We start from the raw sequence: 21,085 nt of genomic DNA on the forward strand, positions 1-21,085 counted from the left end.
AGGTCTCACAAAAACAAAAAAGAAAGAAAACAATAGGTATTCTGTTTTTGTTGGGATAATGTTCTTTAAATATATCTCTTTGTATTATTTTTATTTTAGTGGGTGCTCCAGGCATTATAATATACTTACTTTTTGTAGTGTGTAGAATTAATATCTTACCACTTAAAGTAGAATATACATACCTTGCCACCATACAGTCCCTTTGCCTTTTCCCCCCCTTATGTTTTCATATTTCGTATGTATTGTATCTGCATACATTGGAGACATTATCAGACAATCTATAATTTTTGCTATCCTCCATTATACATATTTAAAACTCTGGAGTGGGCTGGGTGTGGTCCCTTACGCCTGTAATCCAAGCACTTTGGGAGGCCGAGGCGCGTGGATCACAAGGTCAGGAGATCGAGACCATCCTGGCTAACACAGTGAAACCCTGTCTCTACTAAAAATACAAAAAATTAGCTGGGCATGGTGGTGGGCGCCTGTAGTCTCAGCTACTCGGGAGGCTAAGGCAGAAGAATCACTTGAACCCGGGAGGCGGAGGTTGCAGCGAGCCGAGATTGCGCCTCTGCACTCTAGCCTGGGTGACAGAGCGAGAGTCCATCTCAAAAACAAACAAAGAAACACAAAAAAACTCTGGAGTGGAGAAGACTAGTTCGTTATATTACCCAGTGTTTACCATTTCTGTTGTTCTTCTTGTTCTTTTCCTTCATTCCTGGTATTCTAAGTTCTTCTACAGTATAATTTCCCTGAATGATAGAACATTCATTAGCATTTCTTTTAGAGGAAGTCTTCTGTCAATTCTTTTTCTTCCCCTGGGAATGCCTTTCTTTTACCTTTCCCGAATGATATTTTCTCTTGATAAATAATTCTGTATTTATAATCCTTTTCCTTAAGCATTTTAAAACTGTTGTTCTGCCTCTTTTAGGATTCCATGATTTCGAATGAGAAACTAGCAGTAAATTTGAATCGTTCTCCTACAACTAGTGCATCATTTTCTCTGCCTGCTTTTAATATATATATATATATTTTTTTAGTTTTTCACAGTTTAACAATGATGTGTTTGGGATGGATTTTGGACTTGACTTTATCCTTTTGGAGGTTTACTAAGCTTGGTGAACCTTTTCCCAAATTTTTGAAGTATTCAGCCATTATTTCTTCAATTTTTTTTTTTTTTTTTTTTTTTTTGAGACAGGGTCTCGCTTTGTAGCTCAGGCTGGAGTGCAGTGGTGTGAACAGAACTTGTGGCAGCCTTGACCTCCCAGGATCAAGCATTCCTCCCGCCTCAGCCTCCCATGTAGTCAAATATTTTTTTCTGCAGAACACTCTTCTTTCTTTTAGGACTCAAAAGACATGAATATAAATCTTTATTTTCCTAAAGGTCCACAACTTTCTGTTCTTTTCTTCCATTCTTATTTTTTCTGTTTTTCAGATTTGATTATTTCTATTGATCCGCCTTCAAGTTTACTCTTTTCTCTGTCCATTCTACTATCAAGCCCATTCAGCGGTTTTTTTCTGTTCTAAAATTTCCATTTCGTTTTCTTTCCTTTTTTTTTTTTTTTATGAGACTTTTTTACATTCATTTGAACAGTGTTATTAGAGCACGGTTATAATGGGTGATTTGAAGTGGTTTTTCTGATAATTCCAGTATTTGTGTCATCTTGGGGTTGACTTCTTCTGGTTTAACTTTTCCCTTATGAGTTGCTTACATTCCCCTAGTACTCTATTGAGTGATTTTGGATTGTATCCTGGACATTAGAATATTATGAGATCCCAGATTTTGTTTAAATCCTGAGGAGAATGTGATTTTTTTTTTTTAAGCAAACAATCAGTCTTGTTAGGTTCAAGTTCTTTAGGTTGTGATTCTTAAGTCAGTTCAATTTTTTTCAAAAGAGTTTCACTCTGTTGCCTAGGCTGGAGGATAGTGGTGCAATCTCGGCTCACTGCAATTCTGGGTTCAAGCAATTCTTGTGCCTCAGCCTTCCGAATAGCTGGGATTACAGATGTGCACCACCACGCCCAGCTAATTTTTGTATTTTTAGTAGAGATGGGGTTTCACCATGTTGGTCAGGCTGGTCTCAAACTTCTGGCCTCATGTGATTGGCCCACCTCAGCCTCCCAAAATGCTGGGATCACATGCGTGAGCCACCATGCCTGGCTGTCAGTTCAAATTTTAAAGACTTTGTCACGTCATGCTGTTTGGATCTGTCTCAAGTGTGCTATTCTGTGACCTTGGCAGTAGTTTACCCCATAGTTCGGTTCCCAAAGCCTTTGGTATGCTGATTAGGGTCAGATTCGTACAGCTCATAAGTGAGCCTAAGAGTTTATATACCACCTTATAGGATTTCTCCCTTGAGTTTTCTCTCCATGATTTCCTCAGAATTTTCTGTGCCCTTAGGGTCCCCCTTCCTGGTCTTCTGGCTAGAAAATACAGGCCTAGGTTTCCTTTCCCTGCTATGCAGTTCCTGTAATTGTATCTCCATCTGTTATCAAGCAGCAAGAGGACAAAAAAGAGAGTAGAAAAGTAGGGAAGATGTTTCCCCTGTTAATGAGGCCACAGTGCCTTTGGTAGGAAAATATGATTCCCCTCCTTCAAAGTTTTAGTTATCGCCTCGCCACTGTTGCTGTCACCATTACCTCTGGCACTTCTGCTTCCATATAGTAGCCTGGGAGTTGGAGCAGGAAAGAACACAGGGAAAAATGAAAAGAAAGGGATTTTCCTCCCTCTCTTTGACCCTTAGGAGTTTCTTTTTTCATATCTCAGCAGAAAAATAAATCTACCTTGATATTAATATTATATTCTGGCTCTCTTATGCCTAGTATTTACATGAAGTATCATTTTCTATTTTTTTATTTTCCAGCCTGTGTCTTTAAATGTGATTTCTTTTAGATATTTATAATTGACTCATTTTAATCCATTCTGACATTCTGGCTTAAACAATTTAAAATGTAATGCATATAATAAGTTTTACCATATTATGATTTGTTTTCTATATGTCCTGTTTCTTGCCTCCCTTTTCTGTTTTTCCTGCCTTCTTTCCAGTTAGTTTTGTGCATTTTATTTCATTTTTCATTTTATATTTACTCTTGGCTTTCCTTTATTTTATTTGTGTTTACTCTAGTTTATAATATACAATTTCATCATCTACTTTCAAATATTATTATACTACTTCCCATGTAAAATAAGACTGTTACAATAATATACTTCCATTTCTTCCCTTCTTTTTGCTACTGTTGTCAAAATTTTACTTGTATCTTTGTTATAAGCTCTACTTTTTTTTTTTCTTTAAACAATCAAGTATATTTAAAAGACATTAAGCAATGAAGAAAAATCTCCTTGGTTAACCCATACATTACTATTTACACACTTTTTTCCTTTATGTAGATCTAAATTTTCATCTGGTATTGTTTTCCTTTCTCCTCAATAACTAAGATCTCTTATAGTACAGGTTTTTAAGGCTTCTTACAATGCAGGTCTGTGAGGAATTAATTCTTCTTTTGTCTTATAATGTTATTTTGACTTCATTTTCTCTGAATGTAGAACTTTAGGTTGGCAAGTTTTTTTCCTATCTGTATTTTGAAGATGTTATTCCGTTGTTGCCTGGATTGAATAATTTCTGGCAAGATGTCAGTAGTCATGTTTATATATAATGTTTCCTTTATATAAAGTGACCTTTTTCTCTGGGTGCTTTTAAATTTTCTCTTTATCATTCATTTTCAACAAGTTAATTATGCCTTGGTGTGGAGTTTGTGTATTATTGTCTAATTGGGGTTTTCATGAAGTTTTTAAATAGGTGGGTTTGTAGTTTTTATCAGTTTAGGAAATTCTAGTCATTATTCACATTTCTTTTTCTGTTTTGTTCTCTTTTTTGGTGTTCCTCCTTGGTACTCCAATTATACGTGGTTGATTACATGATACTTTCCCAGGGAGACTTAGTTTATTTCATTATTATTTATTTCATTTTACGTAGATTCTGATGCTGTGTCTTAAAGTTTATTAGTCTTTTCTTACTGCAGTGTATAATTTGCTGTTAATTTATTCAGTGAGAAATTTTCATTTTATATATTGACTATTTTATGTCTGGAATTTTCTTTTCACTCTTTTTTATATCTTCAATTTTCTCATACTTTTTATTTCCATTAAGTTCTTACACAATTACATTTGTGTCCCTGGTCTATAATTTCTACCATTTCTGAATCTGTTTCTGTTGGCTAATTTTTCTTCGGAGTATGACATCTTATTGTTGTCTTTGTAATTTTTGATAAGTGGAGCATTGTGAGTGTTACATTGTTGATTGTCTGGATTTTATATTTCTTTAAAGCATGGCAGGCTTTTTTTTTTTTTTTTATAGACAGGGTCTTGCTCTGTTGCCGAGTCTAGAGTGCAGTGATGTGATCATAACTCACTGTAACCCCAAACTCCAGGGCTTAAGTGATCCTCCTACCTCAGCCTCTCATATATCTGGGACTACAGGTGTGCACTACCACACTGCTGGAATTACAGGCGTGAGCCACCACACTTAGCCAAAGCCTGTATTTTTATGGTGTAGATTTATCAGAAAACAAATTTAACCACCCATCTCAATATAGAACTGTCTAATTCACCCCGGTAATGGTGGCTTATCCCTGTAATCCCATGATTTTGGAAGGCTGAGACGGGAGGATCACTTGAGCCGAGGAGTTTGAGACCAGCCTGGGCAACATAGTGAAACCCCGTCTCTACAAGAAATAAAAAATTAGCCAGACTTCGTGGCGTGTACCTGTAGTCTCAGCTAGTTGGAAGGCTGAGGTGGGAGGATCGCTTGAGCCCAGGAGATTGGGACTGCAGTGAACCGTGATTGTGCCACTTTACTCCAGCTTAAGCAACAGAGCAAGGCTCTGTTTAAAATCCCCCCTCTGCCCAAAACTGTCTACTTCTATATAACTCAGTTACATGAGATGTTTTTCCTTCTTACAGGTTCAGTTTAATTTGCAGTTTACAAAACCAAATGCATCACTAGGAGATGTTCAGTCAGGAGCAACTATTAGTATGCCTTGCTCAACTGATAAGGAAAAGTAAGTGCTTAATGACATAAAATTTAATGTTTGTAATTTTGAAGGCCATCTTACAGAATTTTTATCAGTGCTTGAGAGCTGTGATGCCCACCTGTTTACCTGAGACATTTCAAGTTACTGATCATTGGAATTTAAGTTGAATCACTCTTAGCTATAAAAAAGAGATTTCTCATATTTTTTTGTTTCCTCCTCCAACAATCTACTCTTTTTTTTTAATGTGGGATGTGCTTAGATAGTAAAATTTCGTTTGTTGAAAGAGATTTTCCTACATAACTGAAGACTGGTCTTTCAAATATTCTCAGACATATTCATAGAAATTTTTAAAATTTCCTCATGGTCAGCTGTTTTTGTTTTCTTATATGGCTATGTCTGTCCCTGGAAGCTCTCCATTTTTCTGATTTATTGCTTTCAGTATAATCTAATCTAAAATACCAGCTAGTTAATATGCTAGAAATATACAGAGAATGAGTAAAAAGGTTTGTGAGATTTTCCCATAGATAACAAAAATAAGCTTTAATGCCATTTTGCGACTTCCATTCCCTGTTTTTTAAACAGGGTTTACATAATGAAGTCTGTTTATTCATTGACTTGTGGTTAAATCAAACCACTCATACAGGCAAACTTTTCTCTCTGGATAGACTTCATGTTTGTAATTTATTACTACTAATATAGTTATTTATTAAATTTAATGGCTTTAAGGCCTGTCTGCCGATACTCATTATCATGAGCTATCACCATCCCAGTTCTACATTACAAACTAAATTACTAACATAGCTCAAAGAGAGTTCTTATCCCCAGCTCTCTAGCTTTTATTCATTGGATCATGATGTGTTAAAATAATTAAAATGTTTGTGGCTGGTCACAGTGGCTCATGCCTGTAATCCCAACACTTTGGGAGGCCAAGGTGGGTGGATCACTTGAGGCCGGGAGTTCAAGACCAGCCTGGCCAACATGGTGAAACTCCATCTCTATGAAAAATACAAAAATTAGCCGGGCGTGGTGGGCACGTGTAATCTCAGTTACTCAGGAGGCTGAGGCATGAGAATCGCTTCAACCCAGGAGGCCAGAAGTTGCAGTGAGCCGATATTGTGCCACTGTGCTCCAGCCTGGGCGATAAGAGCAAGACTCTGTCTCAAATAAAATAAATAGAAAAAATAATGTAAAAAAGTTAATATTTGTGAGCCTCCATTTTTAAAAAAGATCAAAATTCACTTGTTCACAAGGGAGAGCACCTTGAATTCCTGTTAATGGTAGAATATCATAATGTTTGATATATTTAATTCATCATAGGCCAGGCATAGTGACATACACCTGTAGTCCCAGCTACATGGGAGGCTGAGGCAGGAGGATCACTTGAGTCTGGGAGGTCAAGACTGCAGTGAGCCATGATCCTGCCACTGCACTCCAGCCTGGGTGATAGAGTGGGGCCCTGCCTCAAAAGGAAAAAAAACAAAAAAAAGCCAGACATGGTGGTACATGCTTGTAGTCCCAGCTGCTTGAGAGGCTGAGGGATCACTTGAGCCTGGGAGTTGGGAGTCTGTAGTAAGCTATGATCAGTCACATCACTGCACTCCAAACTGGGCCTCAAAACGAGAACCTGTCTCAAAAAAAAAAAAAAAATCAAATCATTATAGACAGCAGTTTCACTAGCAGAGAATATGACAATCGTATTTGTAGTATGAAGTCAAACATATCCATCTGTCCATAAAATTAGGACTGTTCAGTGATTTTGAGTTTTTTCTGGTTCTTTTATTTGTCAGCTAGCAAAAAGTGGCACCGGGTATCAAACTTTAAAGAAAAAAATAAAATAGAAAAAAAGTCTGTTCACCCACTTATTTCTGAAAATTGGGTCAAGAGCAACCATCATTTAATTTTAAGGATTGATTTATTCTCATTGTTTTGCAAGAGCCTTTAACTTCTTATTACAAGTAATACTAGGGAAACCGTTAACACTGGATGTATTTAGAAAGGATGGCAGTGGTAGAAAGGGGAAACACAGAAATGCCCTTCTTTCTCCCCCAGATTTTCTCATTTGTATTAATTTGATCAGAATTTATTATTGTGTAATGTGTATTATTATTTGATCATGACTACTTTGAAGCACTAGAAAATTTCAAAGAGCTTTTGGTCAAAGGAAAAATAAATCTTATTTTAAATATGAGGTAGAAATTAATAGTGTTACTCTAAAGGCACGTATTTTTCTGTCATGTATCACTTATGTGCTAGTATTTAAATTTTTATAGCACTTGTAGAATTTTCATTTTTCCCACCATCCTTATCCCAGCTCTTAAAATTTTATTATAATCTACTCTTTACTGAGGATACTTTGGTTTATGTATAAAATTACCATTTGCTTAAGAAACCAGTGAAGAATGTGTTCTGAACAAAGCTAAGCTATAAATAGAACTTAGTTACATTATCTTATATATATGTATACATATGAGATAAACCTTCAAAGTTAATAAGGACTTTGTTAAATAAGTTATTACCATTTTCTTTTTAAGTGGTGAAAATTTAGGGTTGGAATCCAAATACCTGAAGAAAAGGGAAGATAGCATTCCTTTACGCGGACTCAGCCAGAACCTATTTAGTAATTCAGGTAAGCAGGGATTTCTGGATTTTTGTACTTTATAGTTGAATTAAATGTAATGTATGAAGACTTAATGAATACCAGTAACCTTTTTTTGTCCTCATTTGCAGACCATCAGAGAGATGGCACTTTAGGAGCATTACATACATCTTCCAAACCCACAGCGCTCCCCTCTGCGTCTTCAGCCTATTTCCCTGGGCAGTTACCAAACAGTTAATTCTAGTGTCATGTTTTACTTTTTATTGGTATTTTAGAAACTCAGGTGCTTAAAAAACATGTCAACACAAACCAGATCCTCAAATAGCAAGTTTCAAATTTTACTTGAGCTGTTAAAGACTGGATACTTTAAGTACTGCTATCTTTTATGGCAGTTTATAATATAGGAACAAATTTGTACTTGGGGATTGGTAAAGATTGCGAGTAAATGACATTTTTTGGTTTGTGAACATGGCATTTTATAGAATAATATGAATTTTATTAAGCTATTCTTTAGAAATTCAGTTCTAAGGAAAGAGTTGATCCTTATGAGGGAGATTCTGATCATATTAAAAATCTGGGTAAACTAAAACCTGCTCATAACCTCATAGTATGCAACCAAAGAATACTAATTCATTTTATCACTTTCATTGGTAAAACTTTTAAATTCAACACCTGAAAATTATGAGGGAAAATGATTACCTCTTGAGATATATTATTGATGACATTTAAAGGGAAAAGTCCTAAATTTACCTTAAATAACTGAAATGAATTAAGCCTTCATAGCGTATTTTCCTTGAAGCATTTAAATTTGCTAGTGATGAATCAAATAAATTTGATATACTTAAAATAATTTGGACAGTGTATTTATGTGACCAGATTAAGTGCTTTAGTCATTTGAGCTGACAAGTTTTTAAAACTTCAGTGCTTCCTAAATGTTTATACTCATCTGGTTTTTCTCAATTTGTAGTTTTATTATGCAGTTAAATCTGTATCAGTGGACTTTTAAAACTTGGTACTACTACTAAATCTACTATATCATGAATATTCATTTATTTTTATAGTATCAGAACTTGGGTTGATTTCAATGTTAATAAACTAGGCAAAACAAATAACTGTTAGAAGGTACAATCTTCTTCTCTTCCCTGTAACTGAAAGTTTTAAGAATTGTTCCTTGGGGAAAAATTTTTTAAAAATTCACCTAGAATCATAGGGCCTCATTTTGTTTTCTTATTGACAAACAATACCTGGTAGCATTCTCTAAAGAGTCTTCTAGATCAATTTTTATAAAGTACTAATGCTCATGTGATAATTTAAAATTATTTTCAACTACTTTATTACACAGATGAAGAAACATTTCAAGATATTAATGATGTAATAACATTACTGAGTCCCATGGTAAGAAAGAATCTTTGCTATTTTTTTTTTTTTTTTTTTTACAAAGAAGCCAGTATCTTGAAACTATTGGCAATTGCAAGTGTCTTTAAACTAGGGATCTAATCTGAAAATTCAGTAACTAATATTAGGCAGTTGATACTCCCCCACCTCCCCCATTTAGATACACTACTGTATTAGTGAGAATACTTGGTACAGTAACTTGAAAGCACTTGCTATTCTGGAAAGAAGCCTCTTGGTGATTTTGGAAGGAGCTTTGTTGTAAATACTATGTAATATATATAAAATATTGTGACAGGTTTTGGATGGGATGCATGACATACAGGTAGCTGTCTTTTTTAAAATATAGGTATCTCTTTGCATATATATACACAAGGAAAGTTGAATTTTCAGGAGAGATCATTCTGATATCTTGCAAATTTGTTTGTATTAAATGTATACAGACTTCCAAGTGTGCTAATTCTTTACGTCCTAAACAACTTTTAGTTGCAATTGTTTTGCAGTGTAAAATTGTACATGTGTTAATAATCAAAGTGTTGCATTTAATGTTATTTCTGTAAACTTTGAGCTTTGTTAATAAACTATTATGCAGCATCTACACTTTGAAAGTCAAGTACTTCAAAACGCATACTGCGTTTTTGTTTCTTTCCTCTTGTCTTCCTTGAAGAGCATTTTTTAGTGAGGGAAAAGAAATGGATGCAAAGAAAGAATGAATAATGCTTTGTTACTGTAAAAATATGGTAACAAAGCCAAAACAGACCCTATAGGAACTCACAGATCAAGACTTTTTAAAAAAAAAAAAATCATTAAAATATTTAACTTTATTAACAGAATATTTACATTTCTTTTAAGACCTTATTTAACCATAGTGAGTGTTCCAAGTTTAAAAAGCATTAAGCAATAACCACACACAAGATGAAAACAGTGTAAACTATACAGTACTTTATATACAATTTTTACAAAGTAACACTTTTTTAAATAATATAACTGGACACAAAAATATACACTTTAGAGAAATTCACATCGGTAATTGTATAAAGCTCTCCTCTAGGGTCCTGAAAATTTAGGACAAACATTAGCTCTGTAAATAAAGTGTTACTGTGACAGTCCTGAAAGGCCACTATATATATTTATCTACATATAGATATCACATTGACATTTTCAAGGCTACCAGCTTTACTATATAATTTTTAGATTATGTATTCAAGTGTTGAGGTGCTTATGATTATGCAAACATTAAAAGAATAGTGGTATAAGAAGTAGCTGGGGAATAAATTTGAGCCAGCATTTAGATTACAGGCTCTAAATACCCCAACTTAAATGCTAAATGGCTGATACTTTCTCACTTCAAAAACAGTAGTGAATAATGTTTAAAAGTACTGCAAACGAGCTCAAAACATGATTCAGATTTAGTACAGTTTTCTTAAGAGTTTTTTTTTAAATGCAAACAATTCATTTACCATTTCTTTGTTTTAGTGCATCTGCATTAAGGCTTTGAATTATTTGACCCAAGATTTTACAATATTAAAATCTGACTCAAAATTTTACAATGTTAAAACAAATAGGTCCACAACCATACTACCTACTCTGTCTCACTGAGTCAGCATAGAGTTAAAGCTCAACACCTTAAGGAAATGGTAGCAGAGACATTTGCTAATATCTAAGAAGTTACATATATAGTTTTTAATTAAAGGATGTATAATAAAACAAATAGCTTAGTGGCAAGAAATTGGTGCTAATAAACAAAAGGTTTTTCAAAAGAAATTGTAACATCTTTGGAAAACTGTCCGGTTCTAAGTTCCCACTTCCTTTAGTTCCCACGGAGTTCATGCAGATACATTTCTTAAGACAATCTTAAAGTACACTGTGGATGGAAATGGAATGTACATCCAGAACTAGAGGTGAAAACTAAGACCTGGGTGCTGATAGAAAAATCTTCCTGATTTCAGTCGTCACACATTTGTGTCCTGGAGTAAAGGTTCTTTGGCCTCTCCTGGCGCTTGTGTATTATGAGGATGGCTGTGACTGCCACAGTGCTTTCTCCAACTGCTGGACCTTAAGCTTAAATTGGTATGTTCCGGAATAAACAAGGCAACAAGCAGAGCCAGCAGTACTGAACAGGCTCCAAATAGGAAGGGAGGGCCAGGGATGATGGAATTCTGAGGAAGAATAAAGTAATTAGGATTTTTACACAAATACTTTTACTCATAAGGAGAAACTACATACCTTTTAGTATTAACTTATGAATTACAAGCTAATTGCTCTTCTCTTTATTAAAGCCATAATTATAAAAGGCATTCCCTTTTTAGGAGAAAAGAGATACTATCACACTCTATAAAATTCTGGGAATAACAACTGGCAAAATAGCCTATGCGAAAATATTACATCATTACTTTCAGCACAGAATGTGAACACAGCTATTCTATGATTAATTTGTTAGTCCAAGGGGAAAACGTTTATAGAAAGATCTCAAAAATAAAATCAGGCTGCACGTGTTGGCTCAAGCCTGTAATCCCAGCACTTTGGGAGGCTGAGGCAGGCAGATCACTTGAGGTCAGGAGTTCGAGACCAGCCTGGCCAACATGGTGAAACCTCGTCTCTACTAAAAATACAAAAATAATTAGCTGGTCATGGTGGCATATGCATGTAATCCCAGCTACCCGGGGGGCTGATGTTAAAAGAATCGCTTGAACTTGGGAGATAGAGGTTGCAGAGAGCCAAGATTGTGCCACTGCATTCCAGCCTGTGTGACAGAGTGAGACTGTCTCAGAAACAACAAAAAAAATAAAATCAGGTAGCATACAGTATTTACTACAGTAGCAAAATAAATTACCATTTCTTTGTTTCAAGAAGGTAGTTATAATTTCAAGTGACTGGAAGTGAGAAAAACACAGGTTACCAAGAAAAATAGACCTTTGTTTTAGCCCAAAATTACATTCATTCTTAGCAGAAGCTTGCACTGCCAGTTTTGTGTATAGCCCACAAACATTCTTTTATTTAAAAGTAGTCTTAGTGGGTTGGAAGATAAGTACAGAACTCTGCTAAATAAGCCAGGAAACTGATGAGCTGCTAATATCGGCCAAAATGATCAGCACTGTTTGGCATTAATTTTCAGTTGAAAGGAGGGAAATATAGCAAACAAGTGAACAAAGGTTATTTACCATAAGCCTGCCTTTTGTATGAAAAGTTAACATACAGAACTGTGATATTAGAAAAGTTTCAAAAGAGACTAGTAGTAAAGAGAAATGGTTTGTTACATATGCCACTGACAAACTAGGTACTTAAAATTTTTCATTCTCAAGTGGAAAAAAAATATGCACAGCCAATTTTCACAAGGTGGTACGTAGAAGAACACAGTCCCTTAAACTCTGGTTTTTAAGCATTTTATTCAATCTCAAATAGAATCTCACATAAAAGCTTTCATGACCAAAAACCAGTATCCTTTAATCTAGCCAAATGAACCATACAGTTTGATCATGTTGAATGAGAATTACCTGTTCAAAGTGGTGCTGAGGGCTTGTGTTTGTTCCCAAGTCTGTTCCTGTTATTGGCAGTTCTTTAAGTTCCACATGGAATATGTAGAAAATGAATCCATAGAGGGCCGGTCCCAGACCATTGCATAATCCTCGAATTCCTGTTATCATTCCTTGAACGACACCTACATTGTTTAAACAAATTATCACTTAGTAAACTACCTGTTTTTTTTTCCCTACCTTAGAACCAGTACAAATATGAAATCACTTAATCTAAAATCAATGTTCTTATCAGACACTAGCAATTTATAGCAATGTCATTAAAAACTATTAATATTTAGAAGCTATCAGCTCTACAAAGTGTAGTAAGCTGTCCTATGCAAACATGAGCTCTGATGTACCCATATATAGGTCTCACATAGAAACAAGTGGGCAAAACCACTTTATTTCCCTAGATTACAGCCTTCGAAACATGGCTGGTTAAAAATCAGTCACAATTTCACAACTACAAATGTTAAAATTTATCTGTCCCCAAGCAACTACTTAAGACCCCTTTTAGTCAAAAATAAAGTGGGGGGGGTCAACTGGCTGGAGTGCAGTGGCGCAAACTTGGCTCACTGCAGCCTCAACTTCCTGGGCTCAAATACCTGGCTAATTTTTGTACTTTTTGTAGAGATGGGGTCTCACTTTGTTGCCTAGGGTGGTGTTGAACTCAACTCAAGTGATCCTCCTGCCTCAGCCTACCAAAGTGCTGTGATTACAGGCATTGAGCCACCGTGCCCAGCCAAAATCACACCTTTTTTTGAGACGGAGTTTCACTCTTGTTGCCCAGGCTGGAGTGCAGTGGCACAATCTCGGCTCACTGCAAACTCCGCTTCCAGGGTTCAAGTGATTCTCCTGCCTCAGCCTCCCGAGTAGCTGGGATTACAGGTGTGCACCACCACGCCTGGCTGATTTTTTTAGTAGAGACAGGGTTTCACCATGTTGGCCAGGCTGATCTCGAACTCCTGACCTTAGGTGATCCACCAGCCTTGGCCTCCCAAAGCACTGAGATTACAGGCATGAGCCACTGCGCCCGGCCAATAACACTGTTTTTACAGCATTTGATTTTTGTTTCTCTCTTTTGGATCTTTAATTTAAAATGCAACTTGCTTTGGCCGTAGGCCTTTCCTTCCTCATTTATCAACCAAGTGACAACTGCCACTGTTTTGCAGTGCCCCTTTTATCCTTATGACTAGACAAAACATATCCTTTTCAAAGAAGTATTCCTCATCTGTTGGCATCCCAAGAATTAAATGTTCCCACCAAAAAAAAAAAAGAGAGCATATGACATTAAAGATGTTGCTGTGTTACATATCTTCAGATGACTGAAACTATATGATTTCTCTTTTTTTATTAGAGATGGGAGTCTTGCTGTGTTGCCTAAGCTAGCTTCAAACTCTTGAGCTCAAGTAATCCTCCTGCCTCAGCTTCCCAAGTGGCTGGGACAACATTCATAAAAGGTCTATGAATATATCCCACAAGGTGTCTAGCACAACACAGCAAAAACTTAATGCTTAGTTAATATTCTGTGGCCAACATTCATCAGTAAATTTTTTTGAGACAGGTCTCTCAAGGTCTCTCACTGTGTCGCCCAGGTTGGAGTTCACTGGCCTGATTTTGGCTCACTGCAACCTCCGCCTCTGAGACTCAAGTGATCCTCCAACCTCAGCCTCCCAAGTAACTGGGACTACAGGCATGCGCCACCCTGCCCAGCTAATTTTTGCATTTTAGTGATGGGGTTTCCCCATGTTGCCCAGGCTGGTCTCCAACTCCTGAACTCAAGCAATCTGCCTGCCTCGGCCTCTCAAAGTGTTGGGATTACAGGTGTGAGCCACCATGCCCAGCCTCATCAGTAAATTTTCTATGAACAGAACAGATAAGCCACATATTCTAAGTGAGAGAAAAGGGAATATGTATCTACCTAAGGATAAATACCCTAGAATCTGCTTTTCCTGTTTATATCAAAAGCAATTTTAAAAGTCTCTACCCTGAAGATATACTTATGTTTCAGTACATAGGAGACAGAACACAGGATTAGAACATTCTGTACTTTTAAATAATTATCGCTAGTTCCTATCAACTCACCCTGTTGATCAGCATCAGCAGTTCGTGAAACAAGTGCACTGACAGCAGGAAAGGTGATGCTAGACATGGCTGCTACTGCCCCAGCAGCCCACATCATCCTATAAGGAGAGCAGCAAAACAAAAACAGTGAATTCTTCTCCACTGTACCTGAAAGTCAAACTACATAATTAAGTAATTCTTACTGTGAAATGGCTGTAGAGAAAAGGAGAACTGAACTTGCTTACTAGGTGACTATGGGCAAGTCGCTTAACAATCTGACCCTGTATACAAACACAGCAACTTAATTCACAAGAGTGCTGTGAGGGTGTAATGTAAAATCAGGATATCATGTTCCAAACTGTAAAATGTGCTGGGTATTATTTCTACAGGCAATTGAGAGGTTATATTGAGGATAATGTATAATATAGATGACGAAACATCATCAAATATTTCCAAACACATGAAGCCAACAAGTCTTTAGCAAAGTTCTTATGGATTTGTGAAGATATCGCTGATTTGATCTAATCCTTAAATTGTAAAGAACAAGTAACTTGGATGTTCCTGGCTTGATGTTTAAAAGAAATGTTTTAGGTAATTTCAACTGTGAGCACCTCTTTGCAAAGGCTAGTTTGGAGAACAAATCATCACCCTCTTGATGCTTGCTTATATCCAAGTCCAAACAGAGACGAGGCAGTCAGTTGTTTGAAATATTAGTGCAAACCACGGAGTTCAGTGCCGTAATGCCTGAGCACAATAATACTATCTACGTGGGCAGCCTGACAACAAGCGTCACTACTCAACTCCCCTGCAGGAAACCCGACTGGTGAGAAAAGCTGAGACACAGCATGAAGCTGGCACCAAAATAACTGGATTGTTTTCACTTCTGGTTTGCTATCAGTAATGATCACTGGTTATACAACTTTCTTTTTCCTAACCACAAAAACAAAAAATGTAAATAACTTTCAGGGCCTTGTTGCTATGGGATTACATACTTTTTCCTAGTAATGGACTGACTTAGATTAAATGCTCCTTAAAGATTCAAAAGCTGTATAATCTCATTCAAAAATTCAGCCTGTCATTTAGCTATAAAAGGTCACCTTTTTAATCCTCAAGCCATTCTAGGAGAACATATAAATATACAAGTGGCAGACTTATATTAGACACATTTTGAAAGATAAAAAGCATAGTATGAGACAGATTACAGTCTACCCCTCAGTTGAGAAGCAAATAAAAACACAAGGGCTAACACCAAAATTAAAAATATTAACATTAAAATATTTATACTTACCAAGGTTCTGAACCAAAGCCATACCATGCCAACTGTAATATTTGAAATCCTAGACCCAGTAAAATGGTGTTCTTATTTCCAATTGACCTCATAAGTAAACTCAAGACTATGGTCTGAAAAAAAAAAAAAAAGATTTATCAGAATAAAGTTTTAAAAAGTGACTTCTTTCAATCTACACTATAAAAGGACTATTGGTACTTTTCTACAATTTGGCTGATTTTCAACAATAATTGCCCTGAATATGTCTGAGATCACTAGTCCAGGTCACACAAGCAAGATGAAAAGTCCCTCTGCTGACATAGATCCAGACTGAGAGTTAGAAAACTGAAAGATAAAACTTCCTATTCAGTACATTTCTACTGAGGACCACTTAAATCAGTAGTTGAAAATGGAAGGGTCAAAAGTTCTAACTAATGATTTGGAGATCCCCATTACATAATAGCCTTAAAGCTTGTTTAGGTCCAAGTTAGTCTAAAATGCTTATTTCCACAACTAAAGAAAAACTAACATAGAACAATGATTACCCATATATTATTTACCTAAGTTAATCTATTGTTGAAACCATGATGCCTTTTATAAACAGTAAATTAATAAGCTTGATTTGGGATAGATGCAGTATACTATACAGCAGACTTTAGAAAAACAGCCTGGATCATAATCTTGGCTTTGTCTGGCTCTCAGCAAGTCACTTCACTTTGAGCCTCACTTTTGTCTCTTTGCAAATGGGGATAACAGCACCTATTTCAAAACCTTGTCATGGGAATTAAATGAGATATATTTACATAAAGTTCTTAGAATTGTGCCTGGCAATAATCAGCGGTTAATAAACAATATTATCAGTGGGTGGGTTTTCTTGTGCCTCCTTTTTCTTTCAAAGTCAACAAAGTTCAGCAGTGATTTGGGAACATTAGAAAAATTTTTTTTGCTATTCTAACTAACGTTTTTAATATACTACATAAGATAGCTAGTAAGTCCATAGACAAGTAAAAATAATTCAGGAAATCACTATTTTATGATGGGCTGACACTTTAAAACTCATAAAATATAAGTTTTGAATTCTTTAAATTGAGATGGCCATTTAAGAATTTAATCACGAATATGCCAGTGAAAAGCAAATGATTCATTCAAGGATTTTTGAGCAATTAGAACTCACAGCTTTCTTGTCTAAGACTTTCACTTAAATCACGTGAGTATAAGACTGAGTTCCATGTAGAATTACATTCTTCGGCAACCAAACCAGAAAAGGAAACTTGCCCAGAGCCAGCAGTTAGCTGAGAAAAACTTCAACTGAAAGAAACATTTAGGCCAGGCACAGTGACTCATATCTGTAATCCCAGCACTTTGGGGAACTGAGGTGGAAGGACTGCTTGAACCCACGAGTTTGAGACCAGCCTGGACAACATAAAGAGACCACATCTCTACAAAAAATTGAAAAATTAGCCAGGCTGGTGGCACACGCCTGTGGTCCCAGCTACTCAGGAGGCTGAGTCCAGAGGATCACTCGAGCCCAGGAGGTCGAGGCTGCAGTAAGCCATGATCACACCACTGCACTCCAGCCTGGGTGACAGAGACCATCTCAAGTCACCCATGACTTGTGGGTGGGAACTGGTGGCCAATATTATAAAAAATAATCAGAAAGATTAGAAATGATTAGGATTCTAATTAGGGTTAGAAATAATTAAAAATGATTTTATTTGTGGACTATATCAGAGACTGGCTTTCAATTAATTATGAAAAAGGAAACTGTAAGTATACCCAAAGCTCTGTGGCCTCCAACTGTCTGAGAAGAACAGGGAACTATAATGCAAAGTTGAAGAACTTCTGGGAAACTACTTTTAAGAACATCCCTGAAGGTAGCACTTTCATCTAAAAAGCTGTGATTCTTTATATGGCTCTAGGAACTCACAGAGCAGAAAACATTTGTTCTCATCATTCATTGAGATGATGATGAGCATTACAAGGAAGAAATGCTGTTAAAAAATAGATTTCACTTAATGATGAAATCCCTGGCACTTCAGCCAAGAGACAGGACAGTGAAGAAGGCTGAGCATCAACTCCCAGCTCAGTGGGAACAGGATGGCATGGGCCAGCCATGTACCCTGGAGCACGTGTTCTTTCAGTAATGCTAGTCTAAGAAAGCTGACACTTCTCAAGCAGAGATCATTAATATTACCAGAAAGTACTTATAAAATGCAGTCATCTCATAGCCCTTCAACCAACCCATCTAGCCAGTAAGTACTTATCTGCAGAAATGACTATCTTCCCCTTTGTGGAAAGCTGTTCTCAAAGAATAAATCCCAGTTCAATAAAAAAGGCTTAGAATGCATTATTGGCCTCATTTCCTTTTTATAGATGAGATTAACTGGAGAATGTATTTTCTTTTCTTTTGGGTTTTTTTTTTTTTTTTTTTGAGACGGAGTCTCGCTCTGTTGCCCAGGCTAGAGTGCAGTGGCACAATCTTGGCTCACTGCCACCTCTGCCTCCGGGGTTCAAGCGATTTTTCTGCCTCAGCCTCCCGTGTAGCTGGGACTCAGGTGCCCGCCACCATGCCCGCTAATTTTTGTATTTTTAGTAAAGGCAGGGTTCCACCATATTGGCCAGGCTGGTTTCGAACTCCTGACCTTGTGATCCAGCTGCCTCGGCCTCCCAAAGTGCTGGTATCTCAGGCGTGAGCCACCACGTGCCCAGCCTTTCTCCCCCCGAGATGGAGTTTCGCTCTTGTTGCCCAGGCTGGAATGCTGTGGCGCAATGCTGGCTCACTGCAACCTCCACCTCCCAGGTTCAAGTGATTCTCCTGCCTCAGCCTCCCGAGTAGCTGGGATTACAGGCACGTGCCACCATGCCCAGCTAAATTTTTTTTGCATTTTTAGTAGAGATGAGGTTTCACCATGTTGTCCAGGCTGGTCTCGAACTCCTGACCTCAGGTGATTCACCCACCTTGGCCTCCCAAAGTGCTAAGGTTATAGGTGTGGGCCACCTTGCCCGGCCAAGAATATATTTTCTTAAGGCCATGAGATGAGTCATTAAAATTGGAAACAATGAGATACACCAATCCCCCTTTCCTGGGGTAACGTCCTATGTGCAGAATTAGTGCAGCAGGCCCACTGCTGTGAGAACCTCCTCTTGGACTCCTTCCCCTACAGCCTATCTTCTGACCCAAAGCCCTAAAAGACACCGATACTTACAACACTCTAACTGGGAACACTGATTTTCTTCTTGAAGGCAGGAACTTTTCTCTTATTTACATTTATATCCCCAGCACCCAGTAAGTTCTTAATAAGTGTTTATGGAAAGCATGCATAATTCTAAATGTTATAATATTCTCAATAATATTAATAATAATGGAACAAAATACTTAATATATAAGTGTTCTTGAATGGAAAAAAATTTTGGTGTCCCTTAATTTAACTCTCATTTTGAAGATGACAGCACTGAGTCCCAAAAGTTAAATGACTTAAGCAAGATGGCATAGCTGATGAACAGCTAAGCTAACACTAACATCAGCTTTGGTTAGTCTGTCAACAAATATTTGCCAAATTCCTAATAAGACCAACTCTTATTCTTGGCCTGAAGACACATGGGTGAGTAAGTCAAAGTATCCATCAACACACGGACTACCTTCTCGTGGAGGAAAGATGCATATGAGCCTGCTTATTTAACAAGATATTCCAGGTTGTAGCTGCTATGAACAAAATAAAACAGGGCAGTGTGATGGAGATGCTGCTTAAACCAGGATCCAGGGAAGGCCTTTTGAAGTGAGAGCTGACTAAGGGGAGAGACCTAGTTATGCAAAGATCTGGGGAAAGAGAACACCCCAAGCAAGGCTGACAGCAAGGCTGACAGCAAGTGCAAAGGCCCTGGACTGAAACAGAACATACTCAACCATGTGGAGAGTGGAGGAAAATGACATAATAAGGAGTCTAGATTTTATTCTGGTTGCAAAGGAAAGTGAGTTATAGGTAAGATGCGATTAAATTTCCATTTTACAAAAATTACTCTGCCAAGTGCAGAATGAACTATAGTGAGGAAAGATGGAAGCAGAGACCAGATGGAAGATATGGCCACGGCTCAGATTGGGTTCCTACTAATGGAGAATATCAGAAACGCTCTGATTCAAGATATATTTTGGAGAGAGAGGTGACAGGAAGTATCATTTAATGGGCTGAATGTAGGTTAGGGAGAAAGGATTCATGAATGTCACTAAGGCTTCTGGCCCCCAAAACCAGGCGGTGGTGAAGCCACTGAATGAGATGAGGAGCATAGGGGTGGCGGGCAAGGGATGGAACCCAGATTTTAATTTTGGCCATGTTAAGGCTGAGATACCTAGCCAATGTGTCATATAGGAGCTCAGGGACTGGACTGAAGGAGTAAGTGTGGGAGTCACCCCCACAGAGAGGGCTGGATAGGAAAGCACTGAGAAAAAAGAAATGTGTAGAACTATATTGATGTTCTCATGTAAACACTTAGTGCAAGTGTTAGGAACTCTTATACATACCGGTGCCCAGGAAGTAATGGGGCTGATGATAAACCAGAAAGAAAAGGTTCCAAAGGGGACAGCAACTACTTGGCTCTCGCTGGAAGGTTGGCCCACACCCGGTTACCAGATCTAATCATTTTGGGGGAGAAGCTACATAACCATAATTTCACGTAACACTTCCCAATTTTAAAGTGCTTACTACTAATTTTTTAAGTTTTTTTTTTTTTAACATTATGGAAAAAAACCAATGACCTTTAGTTTAGCACCTCCTGGCAGTTCAGGGTGCTGGGGTGACAAAAATGAATATGATATAATCCTGACCTCACGATCTACTCAGAGGTCCGCTAGAGCTCACAAACTAAGGCAATAAACAGAGAGAAAATCTCTACTACACTGTATTCTGTACAATGATAGAGATATGCGCACATGAGCATGGGGACCCAGAAAAGGGATACTTAGGGTGGAGGAAGGGGAGGCAGAAAGAATAGCAGGAACAAAAGCACGTGGATAAGAAATAAAGCAAACATGCATAAATGGAGAGCTATTAGCAGCTCCGTGCTGCTGGAGAGGAGGGAGAAATACACTGGTCTTTCAGTGGTATGGAAGGTAAACAGGGGACAAGTCATTCTCAATTGTATATTTCTGCATAAACGAGAATACAAGATCATTCTTCTACCTTTGAGGCTATACATGTAATAATGTAGTAGCTCATATATAATGATATA

At 37.3% G+C, this 21,085-nt stretch overlaps 2 protein-coding genes across 11 annotated transcripts in view; one reads left to right on the forward strand and one right to left on the reverse strand.

Annotated features, from left to right (window-relative positions):
• SASS6 (SAS-6 centriolar assembly protein) overlaps positions 1 to 21,085 on the forward strand; it is a 74,492-nt gene that overhangs the window by 39,643 nt on the left and 13,764 nt on the right. For 3 of the 8 annotated variants that reach the window (XM_019034740.4, XM_019034798.4, XM_063696630.1), the window contains 3 exons: positions 4,958 to 5,055; positions 7,560 to 7,654; positions 7,756 to 9,610. In XM_019034740.4, the coding sequence (XP_018890285.3) occupies positions 4,958 to 5,055; positions 7,560 to 7,654; positions 7,756 to 7,862 (300 nt within the window). In that variant the 3' untranslated portion in view covers positions 7,863 to 9,610. Of the gene's footprint in view, positions 1 to 4,957; positions 5,056 to 7,559; positions 7,655 to 7,755; positions 9,611 to 21,085 lie in introns of those variants that run through there. The other 5 variants (XM_055352889.2, XM_055352879.2, XM_055352900.2 and 2 more) reach the window with 2 other exon arrangements.
• Positions 9,802 to 21,085, reverse strand: part of MFSD14A (major facilitator superfamily domain containing 14A) — a 45,508-nt gene continuing 34,224 nt past the window's right edge. For all 3 annotated transcript variants that reach the window (XM_004026189.4, XM_063696673.1, XM_019035116.3), the window contains 4 exons: positions 15,884 to 15,996; positions 14,617 to 14,714; positions 12,511 to 12,674; positions 9,802 to 11,175 (listed from right to left, as the gene is read on the reverse strand). In XM_004026189.4, the coding sequence (XP_004026238.1) occupies positions 10,969 to 11,175; positions 12,511 to 12,674; positions 14,617 to 14,714; positions 15,884 to 15,996 (582 nt within the window). In that variant the 3' untranslated portion in view covers positions 9,802 to 10,968. The remainder of the gene's footprint in view (positions 11,176 to 12,510; positions 12,675 to 14,616; positions 14,715 to 15,883; positions 15,997 to 21,085) is intronic.

Source organism: Gorilla gorilla, chromosome 1 (assembly GCF_029281585.2).
Source record: "Gorilla gorilla gorilla isolate KB3781 chromosome 1, NHGRI_mGorGor1-v2.1_pri, whole genome shotgun sequence".
Classification (NCBI taxonomy): Eukaryota; Metazoa; Chordata; class Mammalia; order Primates; family Hominidae; genus Gorilla; species Gorilla gorilla.